At 39.3% G+C, this 25,806-nt stretch overlaps 1 protein-coding gene across 6 annotated transcripts in view; it reads right to left on the bottom strand.

The window, feature by feature from the left end:
* The window catches only part of traf3 (TNF receptor-associated factor 3), an 86,389-nt gene that overhangs the window by 25,373 nt on the left and 35,210 nt on the right, over positions 1 to 25,806 (bottom strand). For all 6 annotated transcript variants that reach the window (XM_072568548.1, XM_072568549.1, XM_072568547.1 and 3 more), the window contains exons 2-5: positions 3,586 to 3,858; positions 2,555 to 2,606; positions 2,350 to 2,454; positions 1,103 to 1,267 (exon numbers count right to left, since the gene is read on the bottom strand). In XM_072568548.1, the coding sequence (XP_072424649.1) occupies positions 1,103 to 1,267; positions 2,350 to 2,454; positions 2,555 to 2,606; positions 3,586 to 3,839 (576 nt within the window). In that variant the 5' untranslated portion in view covers positions 3,840 to 3,858. The remainder of the gene's footprint in view (positions 1 to 1,102; positions 1,268 to 2,349; positions 2,455 to 2,554; positions 2,607 to 3,585; positions 3,859 to 25,806) is intronic.

Genomic DNA, 25,806 nt, shown 5'->3' with positions numbered 1-25,806 from the left:
CCTTGTAAGCCATGGATTCCACCTGTATATTGAAGTCCCCAATGACTACTGTAATAGTGCCTTTCCTACATGATGTTTGTGTCTCCTGATTTATTTTCATCCCCACATCCTGACTACCGCTAGGAGGCCTGTACATTTTTCCCTTTGTGATTCCTTAACTCTACCCACACAGATTCTTTGCATTCTGACTCTATGTTGCTTCTTGCTATTGATTAAATTTCATTTCTTACTAATAAAACAATCCCACCTCCCCTGTCCATCTGCCTGTCCTTTCAATAGGATGCATATCCTTGGATATTTAGTTCCCAGCCCTGATTCCCCTGCAGCCACATCTCGGTGATACCTATTGAGTTATACATGCCAATTTTAATCTGCACTACCAGCTCATTTACCTTGTTTCGTATTCTGTGTACAAGTACAATACCCTCCATCGTGCATTGACTGCCCCTTCTCAGTGTTGTCCCCTTATGTGCTGATCCTGAAGGTAGACTTGTAACCCCCTCCATACTCTCTGTCCTATTACTTGCTCAGGAATCTTTAATAACCTCTGCTGAGCCCTTCCTCCCTTGAACTTTTTCCATAATTATCTGTGCAACTGACAACCAACAATGCCCCCAGCCCCACCCCCATCTGCAAACTATTCAGTTTAATTCCCCATCCACAGTCCTAGTTACATTATTGGCCTGGACTCTGGTCCTAGAATGATTCAGGTGAGCCCGTTTCATTGGACCAGCTCCCTCCTTCCTAAGTACTGGCTTCCAATGTCCCATGGAATCAACCTGTTTCTCCCATGTTCAGCCACGTGTTTACCTCTTTAATCTTGTTGATTAACCTATGCCAATTATCTTGTGGCTCGGGTAATAATCCAGAGATTACCACTTTTTTTGGTTCTGCTTTTCAATTCAGCATTCACAGAATCAACCACAATGGTGGCATGGCATTTATTAATTGATAACATTAAGTTACTCCAAAACTGCCAGCACAATTCTAGTTGTCCTTCAATATACTTGGAATATTACATCTTATAAACATAAAGAGCTCTCTCATTGAAAGATTGAAGAAGTTACAAACAGGCATTCATTTATTTCAATGGTGTTCTTACTTTTAACTCAGCAATAGCAACTTCATTCCTGCAGTATTTACAGGTTTGCTCCCGATATTTACAGCTTGAATTTAAATGATCAGCTAGATCTTTCCTTTGCACCATTTCGGTGCATCCCCTGCGTGCACAGCGGACTTCCTGGTGAGGACATTCAAGTAAGTGACCCTTAAAGAGAGAAAACAAAAACTAAATATTGATATTGATATTACTTCCTACAATATTGAAACATAATCTATTTTTGATTTTGGGGGTCACAGTAGAATATTGGTTACATTACTGGGTTAGTAAAGATCTGGAAACTCTGACTTCAAAGGCATTTGGGGAATTTAAATTCAACTAATTAATTCAACCTGGAATAAAAAATGATTATCAGCAATGGTGACTATGAAAATATTGATGATGAACAAAACCTACTGGTTCACAAATAGCGATTATCATCCTTATCAGTCTAACCTATACACATCCCCACACCCACAGCAATATAGGCAACTCTTCATTTTCCTCTGAAATGGCCTAGCAAGTTATTCAGTTCAATGCAGCTTTATGTAACGTGCAAAGATGCACTGCAGAAATTTTTCAAGGCTCTTTAGATAGCACCATCCAAACACACAATCACTACCATCTAGAAGGACAAGGCCAGCAGATATATTGGATCACCGCCACCTGTAAGTTCCCTTCCAAGTCGCTCACCATGCTGACATGGAAATATATCACTGTTTCTTCAGTGTTGCTGGGTCATAATCCTACAACTCCTTCCTTAATTCCATTCCCACCCTAGAGCAAATAGACTGCGGCATGTCAAGAAGAGAGCTAACCACCACCCTCTCAAAGGCAACAAGGAATGGACAATAAATGCTGGCCCAACCAGCGATGCCCACATCCCAAAAATGAATAACAAAAGTTCAAGATGGCACCTCAACACCACTTTCTTAAGAGTATTTAGGGAGGGATGTTAATTGCTGGTCTTGCCAATGACAAAGAATACTTTCTAAATTTTTTAAAAATTAAATTCTCAAACTATAACCCTCATAACACAATCTCTTATGTCAGTTGTCGTAACAGAGTTATTTTGACTTCTATACATATTGAAATTTTAACATTACATGCAATTATAAGAATTAACGAAGAATCTCGAAAATTCGACAACCAAATTAAAACTTAATAACACCCTCAGTCCAATTATTATACAAAAATACATCAAAATAACTTGAAGATTTTCAAGTTAGATGCTGAATCATATCATTTACCTCAAGATTTCCAAGAGGTAGCTGTTTCTTGCAGCCATTTATCTCATTTCTACAGAAGACGTGAAGTGCAAGAACCTCTTTTTTACAGCAGATGTCCTTGAAAATCTTTGAAAATACAATAAATAACATGCCATGGTCAAAATTAATCCAGATTAAATGGTAAAAGTGAAGTTAAAAGAGTTATACTATTCTCTCAATTGCCTACCGTATTCTCAAATAAAGGCACATTATCGACTGGACAAACTGGTTTCGGACTCCTAGAAATATAAAACATCTGATAAACATAAAAGTCACAGTAATTTAAATTCTAAACAGCACAGATACAATGTTTTGATTACATAACTCGCACATATAAAAAGGACACATTCTTAATACCAAGAATTCATCTAGAAAACCCTAGATCAGAATCTCTCATTTTCGATTGCCATTTCTTTGAACTAAAGACTTGACAAGTTAATTACCTTGCATAAGAATATAAGAACTTGTAGCAGTAGACGACAAATCAGCCCTTCCAGCCTGCTCCACCATTTAATATGATCACAGCAGATCTCATCTTGGCCTGAACTCCACTTTCCTGCCCACTCTATAACCTTTCAACCATTACAAATTCAAAATCTGTCTTTCTTCTCCTTAAACTTATTCAATGCCCCAGCAACCACACACTGAGGGAGTGAATTCCTTAGATTCACAACCCTTTGAGAGAAGTAATTTCTGCTCATCCGTTTTAAATCTGCTACCCCTAATCCTAAAACTATGACATTGAGGCAAAGTGCAAATGGTGTCACATCGTAGGACAGGGTGCAGGCAGGTCTATGGCCCAGTTAGAACAATATCCCACCGCATGAAGTGTCCCTTTTTGGATGGAAGTGAATCCAGGATGTGCTCTCTGCTGGAAGACGTTTCAGCTGTTGGTCCAAATTGACCCCAAAAGAATCAATGGAATGACTATTCCTTGTGAAACTGGATTGCTGTTACACTTATTATTTATTCCAGAGTATCAGTCAATTTACAAGAATTTAATAACAGACAACTTCCTTTGTTCGACTTGGTCTTTCACTTTCACCATGTCATAATGGTTTGCAAACTATTTTTCAATTATTTATTCAGATAAAACAAACTCAAGTTTAAATATCTCAAGTTAGTCAATACATCTAACTATGATTGCAATACATGAAGAGGGAATCATTCATATCAACCAAAATTATACATCTGAATTTCTAATAAATGATTTCTTACCCAATGATTTTCCTTACACAACTTTCACAGAATCTGTGGCCACATTCGGTCTGTTTAGGATTGCACAGTGCAAGATGACAATATTCACATTTGTACTTGTTTTCCAGCTTCAGTACAAACTTCTCCTTGAAGCCCCCATCGTCTGGTTCAATGCTTAGAGATGACAGCCTGCTATTTGTAACATTAGCCACATTGGTCTGCTGCATCAGGGAAAGTTGTGGGGCCGATGACTCTATGTTTCTTGCAGTTGCCATGGCCAATGGCCGTCCAGATCTGTAAGAGAAAAGAGTTCAGTCTTGGCAGCTCTCTTAGATGATTTCATAGACTAACATTGCATTTTACAGAGTTCCATATTTTGAGTCACCCTTAGCTCAGCTATTTAATAAGTCACCAAGTAAACAAAGCGATTGAGTTTGTGTTTTTATTGTCTATCATTTGAACTAATTGACTCAAGCAAGGGAAGCTTCTCTGTTCATGCCTGGTTAATATAAAAATACCAGGGGGAGGAGTGGAACAATAAAAAGTAACTAAATCTTCCTGATTTAGTCGGTTGCACAGTGAATGCAATATTATTTTGAAGATTCACTCTGCACACTCCTCTGAATGGAAGTAGCATCATAGCAGTGATCAAAATGTAAACATTAAAAAGAAAACCAATTTCTCAGCTTCAATTAGTAAATCTTAACAGGAATGGTATTAGAAAACTTTATTAAGCATTATTCCAGTCCTGATGGCACGGACACAGAGAACATAAACAATTGGTAAACAAATGGGAGAGGTGGATTAGGCTGGGGCTATTTTCCCTGGAGCATTGGAGAATAAGGGGTGACCTTACAGCGGCTTACAAAATCATGACAAGCATCAATAGGGCAAATAGCCAAGGTTTTTCCCAGGGTAGGGGAGTCCAAAACTAGAAGGCACAGGATCAAAGTGAGGGAAAAAATTTTAAAAAGGGACTCGAGGGGCAACATTTTCACACAGAGGATGGTGCGTGTATGGAATGACCTGCCAGAGGAAGTGGTGGAGTCATATACAGTTACAACATTTAAAAAGGCATCTGGATGTGTATATGAATAGGAAGGGTTTGGAGAGATACGGGCCAAATACCGGCAAATGGGACTAGATTAATTTAGAATACCTGGTCAGCATGGACAAGTTGAACCAAAGGGTCTGTTTCTGTGCTATATACCTCTGTGACTCTATAAATGTCACAAAAGTGGTTACTAGATTTAGTCTTACTCTGACAGAACATTTACAAACAAAAGCAAAAATGTACACACAATTGCCTGAATCAATTGTTTACTCCTCTGAACTAAAAATCAATATCAAACTCTGGGTTGTCTTGCATACAAACAACGTCAAGTCAATTTAAGTAAACTTGTGTTAAAGCACCTTTCTGCAGCATTTCTACATGCTATAGCTATTTTACCAGCGTACAAACAAGGAGCAGAAGTGACTTACTCAGCCCCATATGTAAGAATTCAGAAGCCCATGACCTTCTGTAAGAATAACACTATCTTTATAGCTTAGTTATAAATTGGTAACCCCTTATTTTGAAACAGATGACCCCTAGGTCTACATTCTCCCACAAAAGGAGACACCCTATCCACAGCTGCCCTGTCAAAACCACTCAGTTTCAATCAATAGGTCTCATTCTTCTGAACTCCATACCAAAGATAAAAAGGTTTATGGGTAAAATGCTGAAGTCACTGACATAATCAAACGTGAAGCCTGAAACACGGCCCTGTGACAACACATCACTAGGCTTTCCGGCCCGACAAATAGTGCCACTGAGAAAAGTAAATAAAGTTGCTCATTTGAAGATCAACAATGCAACAACAAAAGCAAGCGATATCATAAGGCATGGGAAAAGAAGTAGGCCATATGGCCCATCAAGTCTGCTCATCATTCAGTGAGATCACAGCTGGTCTGATAGCCCTCCACTCCACTTTCCTGCCTTATCTCTATAACTCATGATTCCTTGCTGATTCAAAATCTGCCTATCTTGGCTTTGAATATGTTTAACAAACTTCTGCTATGAACTATTCCAGAGATTCATTACCTTCAGAGAGAAATGCTTCTTCATCTCTGTCCTAACTGTGTGATTCCTAACTTTGAGATCGTGCCCTTTGGTCCTAGACTTTTCCAACAAGGGAAAAGCAACTCTGCATTTTTCCCATCAAGCCTTCTTAGAATCTTATATATGCTTCAATAAAGATCTCCTCTTATTCTTCCAAACTCTGAGTACAAGCCCAATCTACTCAACCCTTCCTCATAAAACAATCCCTCCATACCTGGATTCAGCTTGTGAACCTTCTCTGGACTACCTCCGATGATAGAAACAAGCAACAAAACTGTTCACAGATGTGGTCTAACAAATCACTTATGTAGTTTTAGCAAGATCGCTCTATTTTTAAACTCTATTCCCTTTGAAAACAGGGTCAACTGTATTTGTGTGGGTCAGGCAGCATCTGAGGAGCAGTAGAATCGATGTTTCGGGCATAAGCCCTTCATCAGGAATTCCTGATGAAGGGGCTTATGCCTGAAATGTTGATTCTCCTGCTCTTCGGATGCTGCCAGACCTGCTGTGCTTTTCCAGTTCCACACTGTTGACTCTGATCTCCAGCATCTGCAGTCCTCACTTTCGTCTACTGCCCATTTATCTTCCTTATCACTCACTGAACTTGGATGCTAGCATTTTTGTGATTGATGCACGAGGACCCTCAAATTACACTATTCTGTAGCTTTCTGCAGTTCAGTTAAATAATGTTCGGCTCCTCTATTCTTCTGCCAAAGTGCATAATCTCACATTATATTCCAATACTAAGGTTTTGCCCACTCACTGAACTTGCAACTCTATTATCATCCTCACCACTTGCATTCCCAATTGTTTTTGTGCTGTCCACAAATTTGGCTATTGTACATTGACTTCCCTCAACCAAGTCATTAATACATAGATTGTAAATAATAGTAGCCCCAGCACTGATCCCTATGACATTCCACCAGTTAAAGGTCGCCATCCTGAAAGGTTGATTCTTATCCCAACTCTCTTTATTCTATTAGTTAGCCAATACATGACAATACACTAACACTGATGCATGGAATCTGATCTTTTTAAGGTACCACACTTTAGGCTACTTCTCCGCACCTTTTGGGAATCCAAATACATTACATCCATTGGTTCCTCTTTATCCATCCTGCCTTTTACTTCCTCAAAGAATTCTAATAAATTTGTCAGGCAAAGATTTTCCATTCATGAAGCTAAAATGACTCACTGAATTATGTATTTCGAAATACTTTACCATTACCTCCATTACAATAGACTCTAAAATTATCTGAATGACATACGCTAAGCTAACTGGACTAGTGCTACCAGGTTTTCAATTCCTTCCCTTTTTGATTAAGGATGTCGCATGTTTCAATCCTCTGGAACTTTGAGAATCTAAGGATTCTTAGATTACTACTGATGTATCCACTATCTCTGTAGCTACCTCTCATAAAATCCAAGGACGCAATTCATCAAGTTCAAGGGGCATTTCAGCCAGTCTGTCTAGTGATTGTTATTATATTTGAAAAACATAAAACAAGATCAAATATACCATTGGGGATTTTGCATTTCACTGGGATATATCTGGAAATAATACTCAGCGACACCACAATCTGTTTTATACTAAACAAGGAATATGTCCTTGTTGATAGAGTTTTTTTTAATGAGTTGGGGGGTACCTGAATCAAAGACGAACAATTCTAAGGGCTTCTTAAATTAGAAATCTTCAGCCGAAGTTGGAGAAAGGATGATAGTTTTGTAAGTGTGCCAACATTTGGCAATTAATGATCAATCAGCTAATAAGTGCATTCACCACGGTAATGCCTCTACTAATCAGAGTCCACTTGCCAAACAAGCAGCGCTTTCCTTTCATGCAGTTTAAATGGTGCTTTCCGTCACACTTTTCTCCTTCAACAAAGCGTCTTTTATCAGCAATACTCAACTTGACATGTCAAATTCCAACACAATAGCAAAGGCAATTCATACCATTCAAAAACAAGAAAGAGTAAAGCAAATAAAATAACTTACAACATTCTTTTTTAAAAGTTAATTCACTAGCTCACAATGTTAATGGAAGCTTTAAAAAAAAATCCAGATCCAAATTTGCTTCTTTGCGAAAACCATACCATTCCTTTTCTGCACAATACCTAATCTGTGCACCAAATTTTACTGAAATCAGTCCATCACTTTGTTTGGAGACAGGACTGGATTACACAAACCACTGCAGTTCTCTCACACCTTAACTAAAGGTAGGGCAGGTGGAGAAGGGAGATGCTAGGATGTCCTGTACTTGATTCTGAATGCTGCACTTCAAAGATGAGGCTTCTATTCCATCGAAGGAATAAGTATAAACTTAAGGAATGATTAACTAATTGGATGTTTGGCAGTTTTGCAGGTCCACCATGCCAAGGAGCAGAGGGTCTCACAAAGATTGGCAAGTGGGGTTGGGTTAAAGAGGCTAGGTCTGGGTCTTCCCATGAGTGGATAAAATACTGGCAGGGGAAGGATATGGCCTTTACAAAGCTATTAAGTAACCACTCAATAAGGCCCAAGGTCGGACAGTCTGCCTGATAAATATCCTGCCCTGTCATCCTCCCCGTTTAGTGCAAATAGGTCAGGATGGATGGGATGAAATACACTGGATTTTCCATGGTCTCATCCTTCAACCCCATTGGTTGGGAAGACTAACATCCAGCCCTTATTGTTTGCAAGCAAGCAGAGTAACAAACAGGGGTGGGAACTTGCAGCAGTGAGGATTATAGCATTCCATTTACACTTTAACAAATGGATACTACCTGGCAAACATGGTCAAGATTTATGCTCAAATGTGTTTTATAGCATTTAGATGTAGTGATAGAGATCAGCAATAGCTTCATTTCAACATTACAGGAAAATCATGCAATCTTACAGAGCAGAAGAGGAGCCGCACTGACACACAGTGACTGTACCAGCTCCAGAAAGGCAGAAGCAGGTACTGCAGAAGCTGGAGATTAGAGTCAAGATTAGAGTGGTGCTGGAAAAACACAGATCAGGTAGCATCCAAGGAACAAGAAAAATTGATGTTTCGGGCAAAAGCCCTTCATCAGGAAATCAGGAGCTACCCAGCTCAGACCACTCTCCAGCCCTACCTCCTTTGCCCTCTAAATTCACCACTTTCAAACACATACAGTAGTTGGCTCTCTTTTGAAACCTCTTATGGATTCCGCCTTCTCCACTCTTCCAGATAGTGCATTCTTAACAAGTCTCCAATGAAAGAGGTTTCTCCCCATCTCACTCCTAGCTCTCTTGCTGACAACCTGGCTACTGACATATCAACAAGTGAAAACTGAATATCCTTCTTTACCCTGTCAAAATTGTTCATAATTTTGAACATTTTGATAAGGTCACATCTTAATTTTCTCTGCTCCAAGGAGAATGAGCCCAGTCTGCCTAATCTTTCCTTGTTCCTAAAGTCCTTCATTCGTGGTATAACTCTAGTATATCTCCTTTGCATTCTTTCCAGGGCTTTAACATCTTTCCTTAAACAAGATAGCAGGAACTGAACACAATATTCCAAATTCTGAAGAAAGATCACTGCACTCAAAATGTTAACTCTGATTTCTCTCCCCAGATGCTGCCAAACCTGCTGAGCTTTTCCACAATTTCTAATTTTGTTACAATATTCCAAATGTGGTCTGATCAATGATTTATAGAGGTGCAGCATCTCTTCCTTGCTCTTAAACTCTTACGTCTCTATTTATAAACCCAAGAATCCTAGAAACTTTCTGAACAACTGTTTCAACTTGCCTGGCCACCTTCAGAGAATCATGCACATGAGTCCCGACACCCTCTGTTCCTGTACTCCCCTCAAAGTCGTACCATCCAGCCTGGATTGCCTCTCCACATTTTTATTTTCTATTAAAATGCATTTACCTCAAATTTCTCTGCATTGAAATTCATCTGGCAGGTGTCTGCGCATTTGGCCATTTCGTTAATGTCTCTCTGAAGTCACTTAGTGCCACCCTCACAATTCACTATTCTCCCTAGTCTAGTATCATCTGCAAACTTAGAGATTTTGCCTCAATCGCCACCTCCAAATTGTTTACATAAAATCATAAAAAGGCAAGATCCCAATACCAATTCCTGGACAGCACCACTTTTAACTCATCTCCAGACTAAGAAACACACACTTATACCTTCCCTCTGTTTTTTATCTTTTAGCCAACTTCTAATCCATGCTGACAAGGACCCATCAATCCCAAACAGTTCTAATTTGCTAACTAACTTGCCACATGGCACTGTACCAAGTGCTTTCTGAAAATCCAAATATACAACATCCACAGCACTATCCTCATCTACTACCTGTGGCACCTTATCAAATAACTTAATTACATTTGTCAGATGTGTCCTACCCTTGACAATGCCATGTTGACTGTCTAGTATAAACTTATTTTGCTACTGTTTATGTTTATGTTCTCCTGTATTTATGGCCTCCAACTATCAATGTCAGGCTGACAGGTTTGCAGTTTCCTAGCTTATCCTTTGCTCTTTCTTAAGCAATCGCATCACATTTTCAATCCTCCAGTCACTCAGGATTCATCTTGTATTCAGAGGGACCTGGAAAATTTCTGTCAATGGCTTTGTTCCCTTACCGCTTTCAGCAGTCTGGAATTTATCCCATCTGGGCCTGGCAACTTCTCTACCTAGAGTGCTGCCAGCCTATTTAGCTCTTCTTTATCTATCACTATACTGCTCAGTTGATCAACGTCCACATTTTCAACTGGGCCCTAATTTGGTCAAAACAGAAGCAAAGTACTTGTTTAGTACCTCTGCCATACTCTTTGCTTTAGTGAGCTACTTGTTCCTTATTGGCTACTTGTTCCTTATTGGCCAAGCACAAAATTCTTTTTAGTTAAAACTTGAATTTTCACTGATTTAAATTCAGGTCCTGTAGGTGAAAGGATAGTCTCTGCTTGTTCCTTTCAATACTCATCCAACTCAAGTGAACTTTTACAGAAAACCCTCTAACATAAATAGAGTCTAACTTCAAAATAGTATATGATATCAGAGCACCTACAAGTTAACAAACACTCTAAAGTTTCATAAAGGTGCTTTATGAAAAGAAAGTCACTAGAATAATTTGACAACGATTATCAATTTCCACTGTCTGTAATTTCAGTGCAGTCATATATTCTATTTATATATAGATCCCCTAGCAGACACATATTTCTTTTGCTCTCAGTTTCCTCAGTCTCTCAATTGAAAGAGAGCTTACTGATCAAAGAACTTGTATCATATTCAAAATCTACTAAACACTCAGTCTCACTGGCAGGATGCCTTTCTGGATTTCCAGGACTCAGTAAGGGATGCAAAAGGAAAGTCCCATATCCCAAAATAAACCACACAACTGCAAAACAAGTTTATAGTGGATTCCAATAGCACATACTCTAACTTTTTCTGCTACTTGTGCGTATAATACTTGTAGTTAACTTGATTGAACATTAAAATTATAAAGCAAAGGGCAATAGAGTACATTCAATAATGTGCGAGTTTCCTACTTCCTCATTACTCGGGCACTCTGCCATTAATGACATTTAGTTACATCTCCAGCTTTTTTTGGCTTATTGGTCATGTTGTAATGTAGTCATGGCTTTGGTGTACATACCTCAAGGAACATACAGCAAGCAATTGCACAGGCCTTCACTCTGGTTTAATTTTCCTTAGTCCTATAGTTTTTATGTTCACTAACTTTGTTCCTTTTTATATACATACATCATTCCTGCTATTGGCATAGTCCTGCTAAGGAGACAGGAAATTCGAGCGGGGGCAAGTTGATGGTATAGTGGCAATGGCACTGGACTAGCAAGCCAGAATCTCCAGCCAATGATCTGGGGACATGGGTTCAAATCCCTCCATAATAGTTGATGAAACATGAATTCAGCAAAATCTAAAAGAAAGATCTGGCCTAATGGCAATCAATTGTCATAAAAACCTAGCTGGTTCACTAATGCCTTTTAGGGAAGAAAATCTGCTATCCTTTCCTGTTCTGGTCTACATGTAACCCCAGACCCACAGCAATGAGGTTGCCTCTTAACTGCCCTGTGAGCAATGAGAGATGGGCATTAAATGTTGGCCTGAGCGGCGACACTCACATCCTGTGAACAAACGAAAGAAAATCCAATCAACAAGAACTCTACACTTGCTAATCAGTAATGCTCAGTCTGGTTCAGATGCTTACTCAGAAGCACTGTAATCGTGGATCAACTCTCATCATTTTTAATTCCTCTTATTTCTCCCAGTTTTGCTACGTCCCTTTCCTCTGGCACAGGGTAGACATAACAAGATACTTTCTCCTTTGTAATAAACTTGAACTTACAGCCGGTTCTGCTATAACACGTGTTTAACACAAATTGGTTTTAACCCAAATGAAGAATTTAAACCATTATTTGTAGAACATGAACTTTCCTTACTTGTATTGGCTATAACGCAATTCCTGCCCCATTAGTTTAAAGTGTGTGGCTATTGTGCAATTTTCTTATAATGTGAGATTGCACGAGAACAGAACTATCGCATTATATCAGAACCAACTGTATAGCCAAACTCAAAGCAACCTGTGATAGGGATTCCCCAATAATTAATATTGATGGTGTATCACTGGTGGAATAGTGAGCCATGAAGGACAAGAAGGTTAGTGAGCATTACATTGGCTAAACTCAGTAAACACTGTGGTGTAAAATGCAAAATGACCTCTGCACTCTCAAATTAGGACGGGGAGTGGGAATGGTTGGGGAACAAAGTCATTAAGAGTTTCTACATCCACTAATCCTTACTGTATTCTGTGCAGGGATATGATGATTGAGGGAAGGAACAGGCTCAATTGGGAGACCACATCAAACCCATTGTCCTGACTCACGAGAACAGCCATATGGATCAAAGAATTTGCATGAATTTGGACTGTATGAGTCACACAGTCAATGCATAGAAGAATGGGCAAACAGGAAAAGAAAAATAAAATAAAATAATGACGGGAATTGTAACCTCTCTTTATCATCATTGATGGGGATTACATTAATGTGAAAACCTCTAGAGGAAATGGGGATGGCTGGGTAGGGTTGGAGGCAGAAAGAGGGAACGAATGGGAAAGCCCCTCAGGGTGCACTTAGTGCACTAGCTGAGGTAGATCATAACTTGCTGCCCCAGGAGACATTGACACATCATTAGTTTTGTAACCTTTCCAGTAAATGCAGAAGTTATTTTGAAAGATTTTTTCATTTTCACGAATCTGCAGCAACTACATAACTGACAAGTAAAGAACTGTTAAAAACAAAAATGGATAAAAGCTTCTGGCTTTAAACATAGTCTATATAAAAATCTTAGAACATTCATTTAAAAGTAACATTTATGAGTCTTTTACACCACATTACAAAACCTGCACAATGCAAAGCAAAACCCGAATGCAGTACCGAGACTGCTGCAATCAGTGCACTCTTCACATGAGATGCTACGCTGAAGTTCCATCTTCCCTCTCAGATAGATAAGAATTCCTGTGGTGCTGTTTGAAGAACAGAGTGGGTATTGCTACCCTGACCAATTAATTCATAGAAACCCTACAGTGTGGACACCAGCCATTCAGCCCATCAAGTTAACTCTGAAGAGCATCCCACCCAGACTCCCCCCTCTCTCTCTGTCCTCTCCAACCCCCCCTCCCCCATCCCTGTAACCCTGCATTTCCCATGGCTAATCCACCTAACCTGTACATCCCTGGATTTAATGGGCAATTTAGCATGACAAATCCAACTAACCACCTAATCTTTGGACTGTGGGAGAAACCAGAGAACCTGGAGGAAACCCATGCAGACACAAGGAGATGGGCAAACTCCACACAGACAGTTGCTGGAGGGTGGAAGCAAACCCAGGTTCCTGGCACTGTGAAGCTGCAGTGTTAGCCACTGAGCCACCATGTCGCCCCAATTTCTCAACCAATATCATTAGAACAGATTGTGATAAATGATGAAACATCGCTATTTGTAAGAGCTGTCATCATGAATGCATGGCTTCGCATTCCTACATTACAACAATGAGTACACTTCAAAAGTACTTAATTACCAAAGACGTGGTTTGGGGAGTCTTTGTGGATTGTATAATTGCAAATTCTTTATTTGGTTTATAAAGCAAGAAAATTTCCAACATGTTTTTCATTGGTTTACTTGGCTGTGATTCCACAATTCTTTTGTGAAAAGTAATAATTGGCCTGATTTGATAAAAGCCCATTTAATTGTCTGGTTACTCAACTTAACAGCCTAAAGCAGAAACAATTTATCCATTAGTTGGTCTTCAGAATTCCTTGGTAAAACGCTTGTTACTGAATTAAGACCAAATGGGCATCAGTGGAAAGCTGTAGGAGTGGTTCAAACCACAAATAAAACAAAATACAAACATTAAAGACCATTCAAAAAAACTAACTAAGCAGTTTCTTGAGGATGAACATATATAGAGGTATTATTCTGTGTGCTATAATGTACTTACTACCCCAGGTTTGTATAAGATCTCATCACTATGTACCATGATGTCTTCTATAACTTCTGTTTCATTGTAAATAGGTCTCCCCTATTCAACAAAACACTGGCACATTGACTAAAACACTGATTGACCATTGCATCATTCACATCGGTGTAACGTAGGGGCAGCCAACTTTGGTCATATCCAAGAACAAATCGCCACACAGTCCTGCCACTCCATTCCCAATCATTCCTTGCAGACAACCCACTCATTCCAGGTATTAAATCTAGTAAATCTCCACATTTATGTCTTTCCTTAAATAGGGAGTCCAAAACTGTAACGCAGTATTCAAGCTCTGGTTTTACCAATACCCTGTATATCTCATTTACAATACCCTGTAAATCTCCAACCATTCCATCCCCACAATCCTGCCACTGGCATCCTAGTATGTTTATACCAGAACACTCTCCTTTCCCACACTAGATGGACAACAAGGAGGTAGTTTGCTGACTGTTTGGATGATAGAAAATTAGGCTGTTTTATTGCCTATCGCCAACTATTGTATGGTCCCACAGTCCTCGCTCGCAGCAATGTCTGGGAGATTAACATTTTCATCCCTGGTGACTCCAAGGCAATTTCGATTGTCAACACGCCTGATGTAAAGAGAAGGGTTTCAATAGGAAATAGGTTTTACATAGAAAGCAACATTGTTTTTGTGGCACGACTTTGCCTAAATATCCAAGACAGAAGCTTGCAGGAATACACTGCTGCTATTCCTGAGATTACAAAATTCAGCAAAGAAAGCATAACAATGAAGAGAACAAATGTGAGCAGCCATCAACTTTCCAAACTCTATTCAGCATTCTTTCTAAAACCTTATTTCACAATTTATAAATTTAAGAAAACACTGAGCCTTTATTTTCTAATGACCTTGCTAATTACAACTATTTATTCGTTAAGAGATTCCTAGCTTAGAACTGAATTTTCATAAAACTGTCTGCCACAAATTCTTGAACTAGAGATGACGAACCAACAAATGCCTTTGCCTTTCCTGATTGGTCCCTGAACAATACATCCCAAATACACACTTCTACTTTATAATTCCTGTACCTAGTCTTATAGAGTATGCTTCTGATGAAAGAAACGAATAAGAATCAAAGCACCACTTGTGCTGGTTGAATGTTTAAAAATATTCCAGACAAGCTGGCTCCTGTTCTAATTTCAAAGGTATTTGTCTAATGCCATATTGATACATATCAGTCTAGGGGAATCCCACATGGGAATGAGATCAATCCAGGTACTTATATTATTAGATCTCAAGCTTTATATACTTGTGGAAGCTGATACATGTACAATATCTAATGAACGATCGCCAAGACAATTCATAAACTTCTAAGCCCTTCATTGTGCAAGTGGCAAATTGATTATGCTGATTCCAGGGATAGCATCATTATTTTGGATGGGGCTTATATTGAGAATGGCTGCAGAGTTCTGAGGTACAGAAGATCCAAGAGTCTTAGTTTTAGTTTATGAGTGACAACAGGTTAGTATGCAGGCACAACACATATCCAGCAAGGCTAATGGGATGCTAGCCTTGATTATGAGAAGAACAGAAGATGAAAGATCGTATGCTTCAGATATACAGGGTATTGGTAAAACCAGAGCTTGAATACTGTGTTACAGTTTTGGACTCCCTATTTAAGGAAAGACATAAATGTGGAGATTTACTAGATTTAATACCTGGAATGAGTGGTTGTCTGCAAGGAATGATTGGACAGGCTGGGCTTGATTTCACTCAAATTCAGAACAGCAATGGCTGATTTGATTGAAGAGTACAAGATCCTGAATGGACTTGACAAGGTGGGCATAGAAAGGATGTTTATTCCCTGCTCTTCTACCTCCTCGAGCTGCTCACATTCTCCAAATCCAAAACTGCTTCACTGGGTTTCTTTCATTCATCTACAAACAAAGTTATCAAGTGGGTGATCCAGCTCTGTCTCCTCCCAAGACCCCAGCATCCCAGATGCCAGTTTTCAACTAAGTAAATTCACTCCACACGATATCAAGAAATGGCTGAACACACCGGACATTTCAAAGGTTATGGGTTCTGACAATGTTCCAGCAATATTGTCAAGATGAGACCGAAGTTGAATTATATCACCAATATTTCACGATCGCTGTGTTAAAATTGCAAATTTCTCTCCCACACAGCACACAGAACTGTGGTGTCCCTTCAATCCAAAAACTGTACCATTTCAGCAAGGCTCACTTAACACCTTCTTTAAGGGCAATTAGAGCTGAGCAATAAATGCTGGTCCAGCCAGTGACACTTCATCCCAGGAACAAATAAACAATAAAACCACCCTCTTTAAATCCTTCCTTATTTCACCATTTGTCATCTCATGTTAAAACCATTAACTATGCTTTTGGACACCCCTCAAATTTCTTTTCCACTCTTGCTTAAGTCTGTCTTTGAACCTTGGGCCATTTTGGTATTTCAAAAGATGCTATACAAGTATTTATTGTTCTCAGCATAAATCATAGCATTTTGAAAATAGAGCTGACAAAATTATTTTCTGCCCAAGTCAATGGTTTCTAATGACCGACTTATCTGCATTATTCCACGATCTTAACCACTCGGTAATGAAGCATTATACCTCGTGAATACATTTTATGAAATATATATTTCTCTCAGTATGCGCAAACAAAAAAGGCATTCTATTCAACTCATTCTTTTGGAAGAAGCTATGCCTTCTACCTTCGCATTTAAGTATGTCTCGAATAATGCCAAAGCTTTTTCTTTCACCTTTCTAAATATTGAATTGCGTTATGATGGAACACATTCACCTAAACCAATGATAATTCTATTATGGCCTTTTTTGGCTTAAGGATCAGCCTTCTATATAATTTAGGAATAGGAGCAAGCCATTTCGTCTCTCAAGTCTATTTAGTCTAAGCAAATCTTCATGCACACCTCAAGTTTCTTGCATGACTTCCTTAGCTGTAGCTTACTGGTGGTGCTGGGATTCTTTTTTGTTCATTTTTCTTGGTCCTTGACAATTGGGGCTCTCAAATTTATACAGAGCATCATTAAGTACTATAAACTGTTGATAAGATATCCTCAAGCATCAAAATGTACTATATATCTGGAATCAATTAGTATAATTTGTACATGTGAACATTAATCATTTGTCCTTTCTATGGTGCAAAAATCTGTTGTTGGATCCTTTCAAGCTTTTTAAGACAGTAAATAATTGTGGTCTTGAATTTGATGGCAATTTTGAACTTAAATTGTCCATCCATCATTTAGTGATCAATTGAGCGTAAAATTAATTCCAATAATTTAATTTCTAATTGTAATAGTGACCACCATCAGATGAGCACAAAGTAATGTTTGATGTACTGTGTGGAGTGTAAAGCTTTTTAAAAACCTGCTTTGTTTCATTGTACCTGAAAAGTTGAAGTGATCGGAAATCTGAGCTTATTCCAGTAACTCAGTGCTATGGATCTGAAGGGATTCCCCTCTGCTTATAATTTGGTAATTGTGAAAATAACTATGGCTGGCCTGCTCAGTGGAGGGTGAACGGGCTATTTGCAGACACACTTTCAGCAGAACTGAAAGTTACTTTCTGGCCAAGTGAACTAACTACTCCAGACTTTGAATTTTGTGGTCAGAATTTGTCTTTACTGCATTTCCCTTAATAATCTCTGATCAGTCCCCAGTCCATTCTGATCCATCTATGCTAAGTTTAGAACTAGATCATTTTAAAGTCCAATTTTCATGCTGATCTTAGGAGTTGTTCATTATATTATTTATGAGGATTTTGTTTTTATATCACTTCTTGATCCCCTGCCCTCTGGCACCCCACCTATCTAATTAGCAATTTCATTTAAAATCTCAATAAGAATCATTGGACAGTGAACAGCAAACAGAAACCAATGCAGCATAGAGAATGTGAATCCCAAAGTCATTCTAGTCAATGCAGTTCAATTTGGAATGTTGTACTGACAATGGAAAATACTGCGTAACAGACTTGTGAGCAAACATATAGGTCATGGAATGGAGGGAGCAGTAGCAAGATGGTACAAAATTAGCTGAGTGATAGGAAACCAAGCAATGACCATTAGATATTTGACACAGTAGAGGAAGATTTGTGGTAACATTTCCCAACAGTCAGTATCGTTTGTCCTGATTTGTATCAATAATCTACACCTTGGGGTGCAAGGGACAATCTAAGTTTTCAGATGATACTGAACGTGAAAGCATAGAACTTCAAAAGGGAAATTGACAAGTTGGTAGCATGTGTGGACAGGTCGCAGATGAAGTTCACAGCAGAGAAGTGTGACCTGATAAGGTTGGTAGAAAAAGCACAGACAGTATGTAAAACACAAAGAGAACTACTTTAAATGGGTGCGTAGGAACAAAGAGCAATATGTGTATAAATCATTAAAGATGGCAGGATAGGTGGACAGCACAGTATGTAAAGCATATAATATCTAAGCATTTATTAAAAGCGGCATTGTGTACAGAGTAAGGTGGTTATGTTGAACTGTACAAGACACTGGTTAGACCTCAGCGGGAGTACTGTGTGCAGCACTGGGTCCCACACTTCAGGAATGACATGAATGCATTGGAGTAAAAACAATGACTGCAGATGCTGAAAACCAGATTTTGAAGCTACTTGGATGCTGCCTGAACTGCTGTGCTCTTCCAGCACCACTAATCCATGAATGCATTGGAGACAATGCAGAAGTGGAGTACAGGAATCCAAAGATGAGAAGCATTAATTATAAATGTAAAGAAGGTCAAGAGAAATTTAATTGAAGTTTTCAAACCATGAGGAGTCTGGAAAGAGCAGATATAGAGACTCTGTCACCACTTGTCAGCAGATCAAGAGCAAAGCAGCACAGATCTAAAGCGGCTTGAATACAAATGTGATGCGAGAATGAGCTTTTTCACACAGTGCATGCTTCCAATCTGGAACACACTGCAGCTGCCTTCACCACAACTCCAATCAAAGCTTTCCAGAGGGTATTAGAGGATTATTTACAGGGTTACAGGGAAAGGATAGCACAATGTCATAATGCACATTTCGAGAGCTGGAGCAGACATGATGGACCACGTGACCATCTTCTGTACTGTAACAATTTTAAACCACTCAGGATCTTATATACTTTAATCAATTCACCCCTCTTTCTTCAAAATGCCAGGAGAACGAAGCCCAATCTGTCCACGATTTCCTCATAATACATCCCACTCATTCCAGGTATCAATCACATAAACATCCATCTTTAAAGATATGTGCATCCATCAGTGCAAAAGACAAGGCTGAAGCATTTGCATCTTTCCTCAGCCAGAAATTCCAAGTGGATGGTGCATCTTGGTTTCTTCTGGAAATCCTAGTTTCGTAATTGATAGCCTTCAGCCAATTCAATTCACTCCCACACAATATAAAGAATCGACTGGAGGCACCAGATTCTGCAAAGAGTATGGGCTTTGACAGCATTTTGGCAATAGTACAAGATGTGTGCTCCAGAACATGCTGTGCCTTTGGCCAAGTTCTTCCAGTATAACTACAACACTGACATCTATCCAAAAATGTGAAAAATTGCCCAAGTATGTCCTGTCCACTATAAGCAGGACAAATCCACCCAGCCAATTATTGCATGACCAGTTTACTCTCAGTCAGCAGCAAAATTTGCAAGGTGTCATCAACAGCGCTTTCAAGCAGCACTTGCTTATCAACAACCTGCTCACTGATGCTCAATTGGGTTCAGTTAGGGCCACTCCTGGCTTCATTACAGCTTTGGTTCCAAACAGGGGCAAAGAAGCTGGAGTTCAGAGACAAATTGGGAGTGACTGGCCTTGACTTCAGGGCAGTATTTGAATTAAGGAGCTCTAGCAAAACTGAGGTCAATAGCAATCAATGGAGGATTGTCTCTGCTGGTTGGAGTTGTACCTGGCAGAAATGTTGTGGTTGTTGGAGGTCAGCCATCTCCAGGACATCTCTGTAGGAGTTCCTCAGGATAGAGTCTGAGGCCCAACCATCTTCAGCTGATTCATCAATGACCTTCCCTCCACCATAAGGTCAGAAGTGGGGATGTTTGCAGATGATTGCACAGTGTTCAGCAACGTTTGTGACTCCTCAAATACTAAATCAGTGTCCAAACACAACAAGATCTGGACAAATGGCAAGTAAAACTCATACCACATAACTGTTAGGCAATAGCAATCTCCAACAAGACTGACCTAACCATTGCCCCTTGATGTTCAATGACATTATAATCACTAGAATACCCACTGCCCAAGTCCTGAGGGCTACTATTGATGAGAAGCTCACTGGAGCAGCTTTATAAATACAATACCTACAAGAATGGGTCAGAGGCTAGGAGTTTTGCAGTGGGTAACTCACCTCCTGACCTCTCAAAGCCTGTCCATCATCTGGAAGACCCATTCAGGAATGTGATGAAATATCTCCATTTGCCTAAATAAATGCAGCTCCAACCACACTCCAGATACCCCACACCATTCACAACAAAACAGTCTACAAATGTGACACGGAGTAAGAATCGAGATGGAGAGATGTGGGGGATTTGATCTTTCCTTTCCTGGAGGTGTGCAAAGTGCTAGTAAATGTTGGACCTGCTTCTTGCCCCCTCAATAATTAACTACTGATTAAGATGGTGCATTGGGGATTTGCACATTGTGCCGTTAGTTAAGCCTCTTAACTAAAAATGTGTTGCTGGAAGCCCTTCTTCGGGCTCATGCCCAAAACGTCGATTCTCCTGCTCCTTGGATGCTGCCTGACCTGCTGCGCTTTTCCAGCAACACATTTTCAGCTCTGATCTCCAGCATCTGCAGTCCTCACTTTCTCCTCAAAGCCTCTTAACTAGTCAATTAAAGACTGATTAAGGGCCTCAACTTGCCACCAGCCTAATTGCCTGCCTTCCCAGCCAGTAGAAAAGTGCTTGGTGTTGTGGTTCTGTTCGCCGAGCTGGGTATTTGTGTTGCAGACGTTTCGTCCCATGTCTAGGTGACATCCTCAGTGCTTGGGAGCCTCCTCTGAAGTGCTTCTGTGATCTTTCCTCCGGCATTTGTAGTGGTTTGAACCTGCCGCTTCCGGTTGTCAGTTCCAGCTGTCCGCTGTAGTGGTCGGTATATTAATAATATAACATACCGACCACTGCAGCGGACAGTTGGAACTGACAACCGGAACTGACAACCGGAAGCAGCAGATTCAAACCATTACAAATGCCAGAGGAAAGATCACAGAAGCGCTTCACAGGAGGCTCCCAAGCACTGAGGATGTCACCTAGACAGGGGACGAAAAGTCTGCAACACAAATTCCCAGCTCGGTGAACAGAACCACAACAACGAGCACCCGGGCTACAAATCTTCTCACAGACTTTGAAAAGTGTTTGGTTTCCTGACTAGGAAACCGGGTCAATCTGCTTGCTAAATTGTGTGGGGAATCATTTGCCCCATTTAAGGCCAAGTTCAATTTAAAACACCTTAAATAAGGTGAACTCAAAATGGGAGACAATGGGTGATTGTTGAAAGTCAATCCCCTTTCCTCCTTAAGCATTGTCTTTAACTAACAGCCTTTAGGACCCAGAGGATGCCATCTTACTCAGCACAGTGACATGTACTCTTCCCCAAAATCCTATCCACACATCAAGCTGGGAGAGGAGGAAAACCCAGGCTTAACAGGCCTTTCAATCCCATATTTCATTTGAATTGTATGGAGGCTAGCTGTCAGTGTGCACCACAAGAGGCAAATACAAGTGCAGTGTGAGTTAAACCCAACTCCTTAACTTGATCTTGGTCCCTGATGATCAGAACTTGGCTGAGGAAGTCTCTCTCTTGCTCTGTTTTATAAACCATAGGTTAAAACAAAAGCACAATTAATTAGCTTTGCACTTTTTAATGTTCATTTTTATTAATTACTAATTTTCTTTTAATTGTCCATACGTTGCTTTGTCTTTCTTTTGCTCAGCAAGTTTTGAATATTTTCATCATTTTTCAAGCATTTCTCTCACATATAAACATCATATCAAACCTCATCTCTCCAAAGTTTGAGTGAGTACTGAATTGTGACCCCTGGTGAAAAAGTTGGACTCCCTGGTCTATATTGCCACACAGGCGGCTTAATTATGTCGCACAAAGGTCATTGAGTTGAAAGGCTTTACTCGAAATGCATGCAGCAACAGACAGCATCTGCATGAAGGCAGCATCCAAGGAGCAGGAAAAATCGACGTTTTAGGCAAAAGCCCTTAATCAGGAATGATGAAGGGATTTTGCCCGAAATGTCGATTTTCCTGCCCCTCAGATGCTGCCTGACCTGCTGTGTTTTTCCAGCACCACTTCGATCTAAACTCTGGTTTCCAGCATCTACAGTCCTCACTTTTGCCGAGGATCTGCATGAAGTAAAGCAAAAACCAAAAGCAGACATTGTACATTACGAGTAACTGATTTGAAAAAGCAGAGCCCACTCCAGAGATAAAATTGTTTTGACATTAAATAAATTGAGTCAAATTCACTTCCACTCAGTTCAATTTAAAACACCTTAAATAAGAGGAACTCAAAACATCAAATCAGGTTGTGGATTGCATTAGTCTGGGGCTTTTATATAGTGGATTTATGCTACAACTGTACTGTATATGCAACAATTATTTTACTTTGCCTTAATACAGCACTTATTGTGTAAAGTCAGTTTAAAATCATGCACAATTGACCTGACCGTGAAGGGAGAAGACTTTTGTGGTTAGGTTTTAGCATCTGATATGAATGCACTCCAACATTTTTGTCAAGTTAAAGTTATTTCACATCAATGCTAAATTCACATTGAATTTTATGAAAGGTTGTGTGTTCTCTCTCACAGAAACTACCTAAAAATAGCCAAAGGCATAAACTTGCTTTAATACCAATATCAATCCATTAATTTATTGACATTGAATTAACTCAGAGAGGCAAATCAGTCTAGGAATTTAATCATATTGTAATATCACATTCTTTAAACGTGTTTCAAATCTGCAATTTTTTTGAGAGTATTAATAACATTCGGTAGTAAAAGTGTATTAGAGGTCAATTTTTATAAAAACGCAGATCTACATGACTGTCAGTTAATTCAGCATCATCCCTGCCTTGCACGGTTTTATAGCTGGTTCAAAATGTTTAAATGTAAATGCAATACTGTAACCTTTTCATAGGAAACCTAAGTCTTGAAAACTATGGACTTATTTTTCTATCAGAAATGTTACAGAAAATCCTTACACTCTTCAAAATAACACTCACATGGATAAAAGAGAGATCAAAAGGACCTCCTCTGAATTTGCATGCATCATATGGAGAAGTTATTGAACTGCAAATTAAAGCTTCATAACAAATATTTAATCAAACCAGCATCCTTCTAACCTGGGCTAATCATTGCTAAGCAACATTTTATTATATTAAAATTAAAAAATTGTACTGACCTGGAAACACTACCATGAAGATACTGTTCTTCTACACTTCCACCCAACGAAACAGAGCAATAAAACAGAACTTCAGAGGCGGTAGAAATTCTATTAGGGAGTTTCCTAGGCTGGATCAGTTCCTGGTACAGCTGGGGATGGCCTGTCTAAAAACTCCCAGAAAAACTATTTGGGGAAAGTTCCCAGAGCAACATAAGCTCTTTCTTCTCCAGTTTGAACTTTTATCCGAGAAATGCCGTTAGCCATATTAAAGTGAGTTATTGATAAAAGCTCCATATTTTTTAAAGAAATGTAAATGTTAGGAGCTATTTGCTTTAAATGCCACAAACTTTTTAACTTAAGGACCATTTGGAATGTTTTCCATATAATATTTACCGGCAGCAAGAGCTGTTTACTTTGTCATCTGTATGACTCAAAATTTTAAGAAGATAAAAATATAAGATTGCTCCATATTGTTGTACTAACATTGCAGTCAGTACAAATAACAGAAAGTGATCAATGAAAACTCAAGAGCCAATGTCCAGCAAATTAGCTGAGTACCAAACCATGAAAGAGACTGGTTTGAATTACGGCATTCAACAAACAATTCTCCAAATGCAGCTATTGCAGGAAACATTGATCAGGAAATCAAGGATCATTGTGGTTCAGATTCTGACTATTGCTCTAAGTGCATGAAAGCCAAGCTGTGTGCAAACACTTTTCCAAACATGCTCTCCGCTGGAATGCATAAATGTCAGAACGGAAAGCTTTTTTTTGGTCACTTGATGCACAAATACTTCCCAAACATTTTTTTCTTATTATAGTCAGGCCACAACTTTCAATTGTTTCTTCCACAAGGGGATTGGATAAGGCATTATCATATGCAATTTGACACACAGGGTGTGTGAATCAGGAATTGGAAACTAAGGAGATACTCAAGGAAATTATAATCACCAGGCAAGTGGTGCTGAGCAAATCTTTGCCGTTGTGGACTGACAAGTCACAGACTCCATATGGACCTCACCTTATGGTCTCAAAAGATGGAGCTAGTGAGATAGCTAGAACATAGGTTTTTAATTCTCTGGATTTGCAAAAGGTTCTATTTGCAAATGTAATTTATTCAAAAAAGGGAGGGACACACAAGAAAATACAAGCCAGTTAGCATCATGTCTGTTATAAAGAAGACGTTAATACTATTATAAACACATTGTACCAGGATACTGAGAAAGTTTCAAGATAACCAAGCAGAGTCGGCTTTTTGCACAAGGAATCCTATATAACCAATTTATTGGTGTTCTTTGAGGAATCAACCTGTGCTATGGGTAAAGCAAAACCGGAGGATGCATTATCCTTTGAGTTATGCTAATAAAATGCCTTCTGGAAATCTAAGGTTATTGTGAAAGATAATGGCTCATGGTGGAGAAGGTAACACGTTGGCTGGCTAACAGAAACAGAGTTGGCATATGTGGGTCATTTTCTGCTTGGTAAGTGGTACTGAATGGTATGCTACAGGGATTTGTGTTGGGACCTCAACTTTTTTTTCCCCAATTTATATAAAACAGAACCAAAGGTATTGTTGCTAAAACTTACTGACAATGCAAAGACAGGCAGAAAAGTAAGTTGCGAAGAAGATACAACGAGGCTACAAAGACGTAAATAAACATTAAGTAAGTGGACAGAAATGTGGCAAGTTAAGTACAAATGTGGAAAAATGTGAAATTGTCCATTTCGGCAAGAATTAAAAAAAAGCAGCACATTGTGTAAATGGTGAGAGATTGCAATTCGCCGAGATGCAGATGAATCTGGATATCCTAGTGCATGAATCACAAAAAGTTGGTATGTTTGTAGAAATTAATCAGGAAAACTAATAGAATGTCATTGCTTATCACCAGAGGAATTGAATACAAAAGACAGCGTATGCTTCAGTTATGCAAGGTATCGTTGAGACCACACCTAGTGGACTGCATACAGTACAAGTCTCCTTATTTAAGGAAGGATGTAAATGTGTTGGAAGCAGTTCAGAGAAGATTTTACTAGACTAATACCGGAAATGGGCAGATTGTTTTATGGGGAAAGATTGAACAGGCTATGGCTTGTATCAGTTTGCATTTCAAAAGAATAAAAATAATTAACTAAAACATACAAGACCCTGTAATAGGAGAAAGTGAGGACTGCAGGTGCTGGAGATCAGAGCTGAAAATGTGTTGCTGGAAAAGCGCAGCAGGTCAGGCAGCATCCAAGGA

This window comes from Chiloscyllium punctatum, chromosome 4 (assembly GCF_047496795.1).
Source record: "Chiloscyllium punctatum isolate Juve2018m chromosome 4, sChiPun1.3, whole genome shotgun sequence".
Taxonomy (NCBI): Eukaryota; Metazoa; Chordata; class Chondrichthyes; order Orectolobiformes; family Hemiscylliidae; genus Chiloscyllium; species Chiloscyllium punctatum.
Note: the sequence above shows the minus strand (reverse complement) of the source record. Positions and strands in the feature narration are given on the sequence as shown.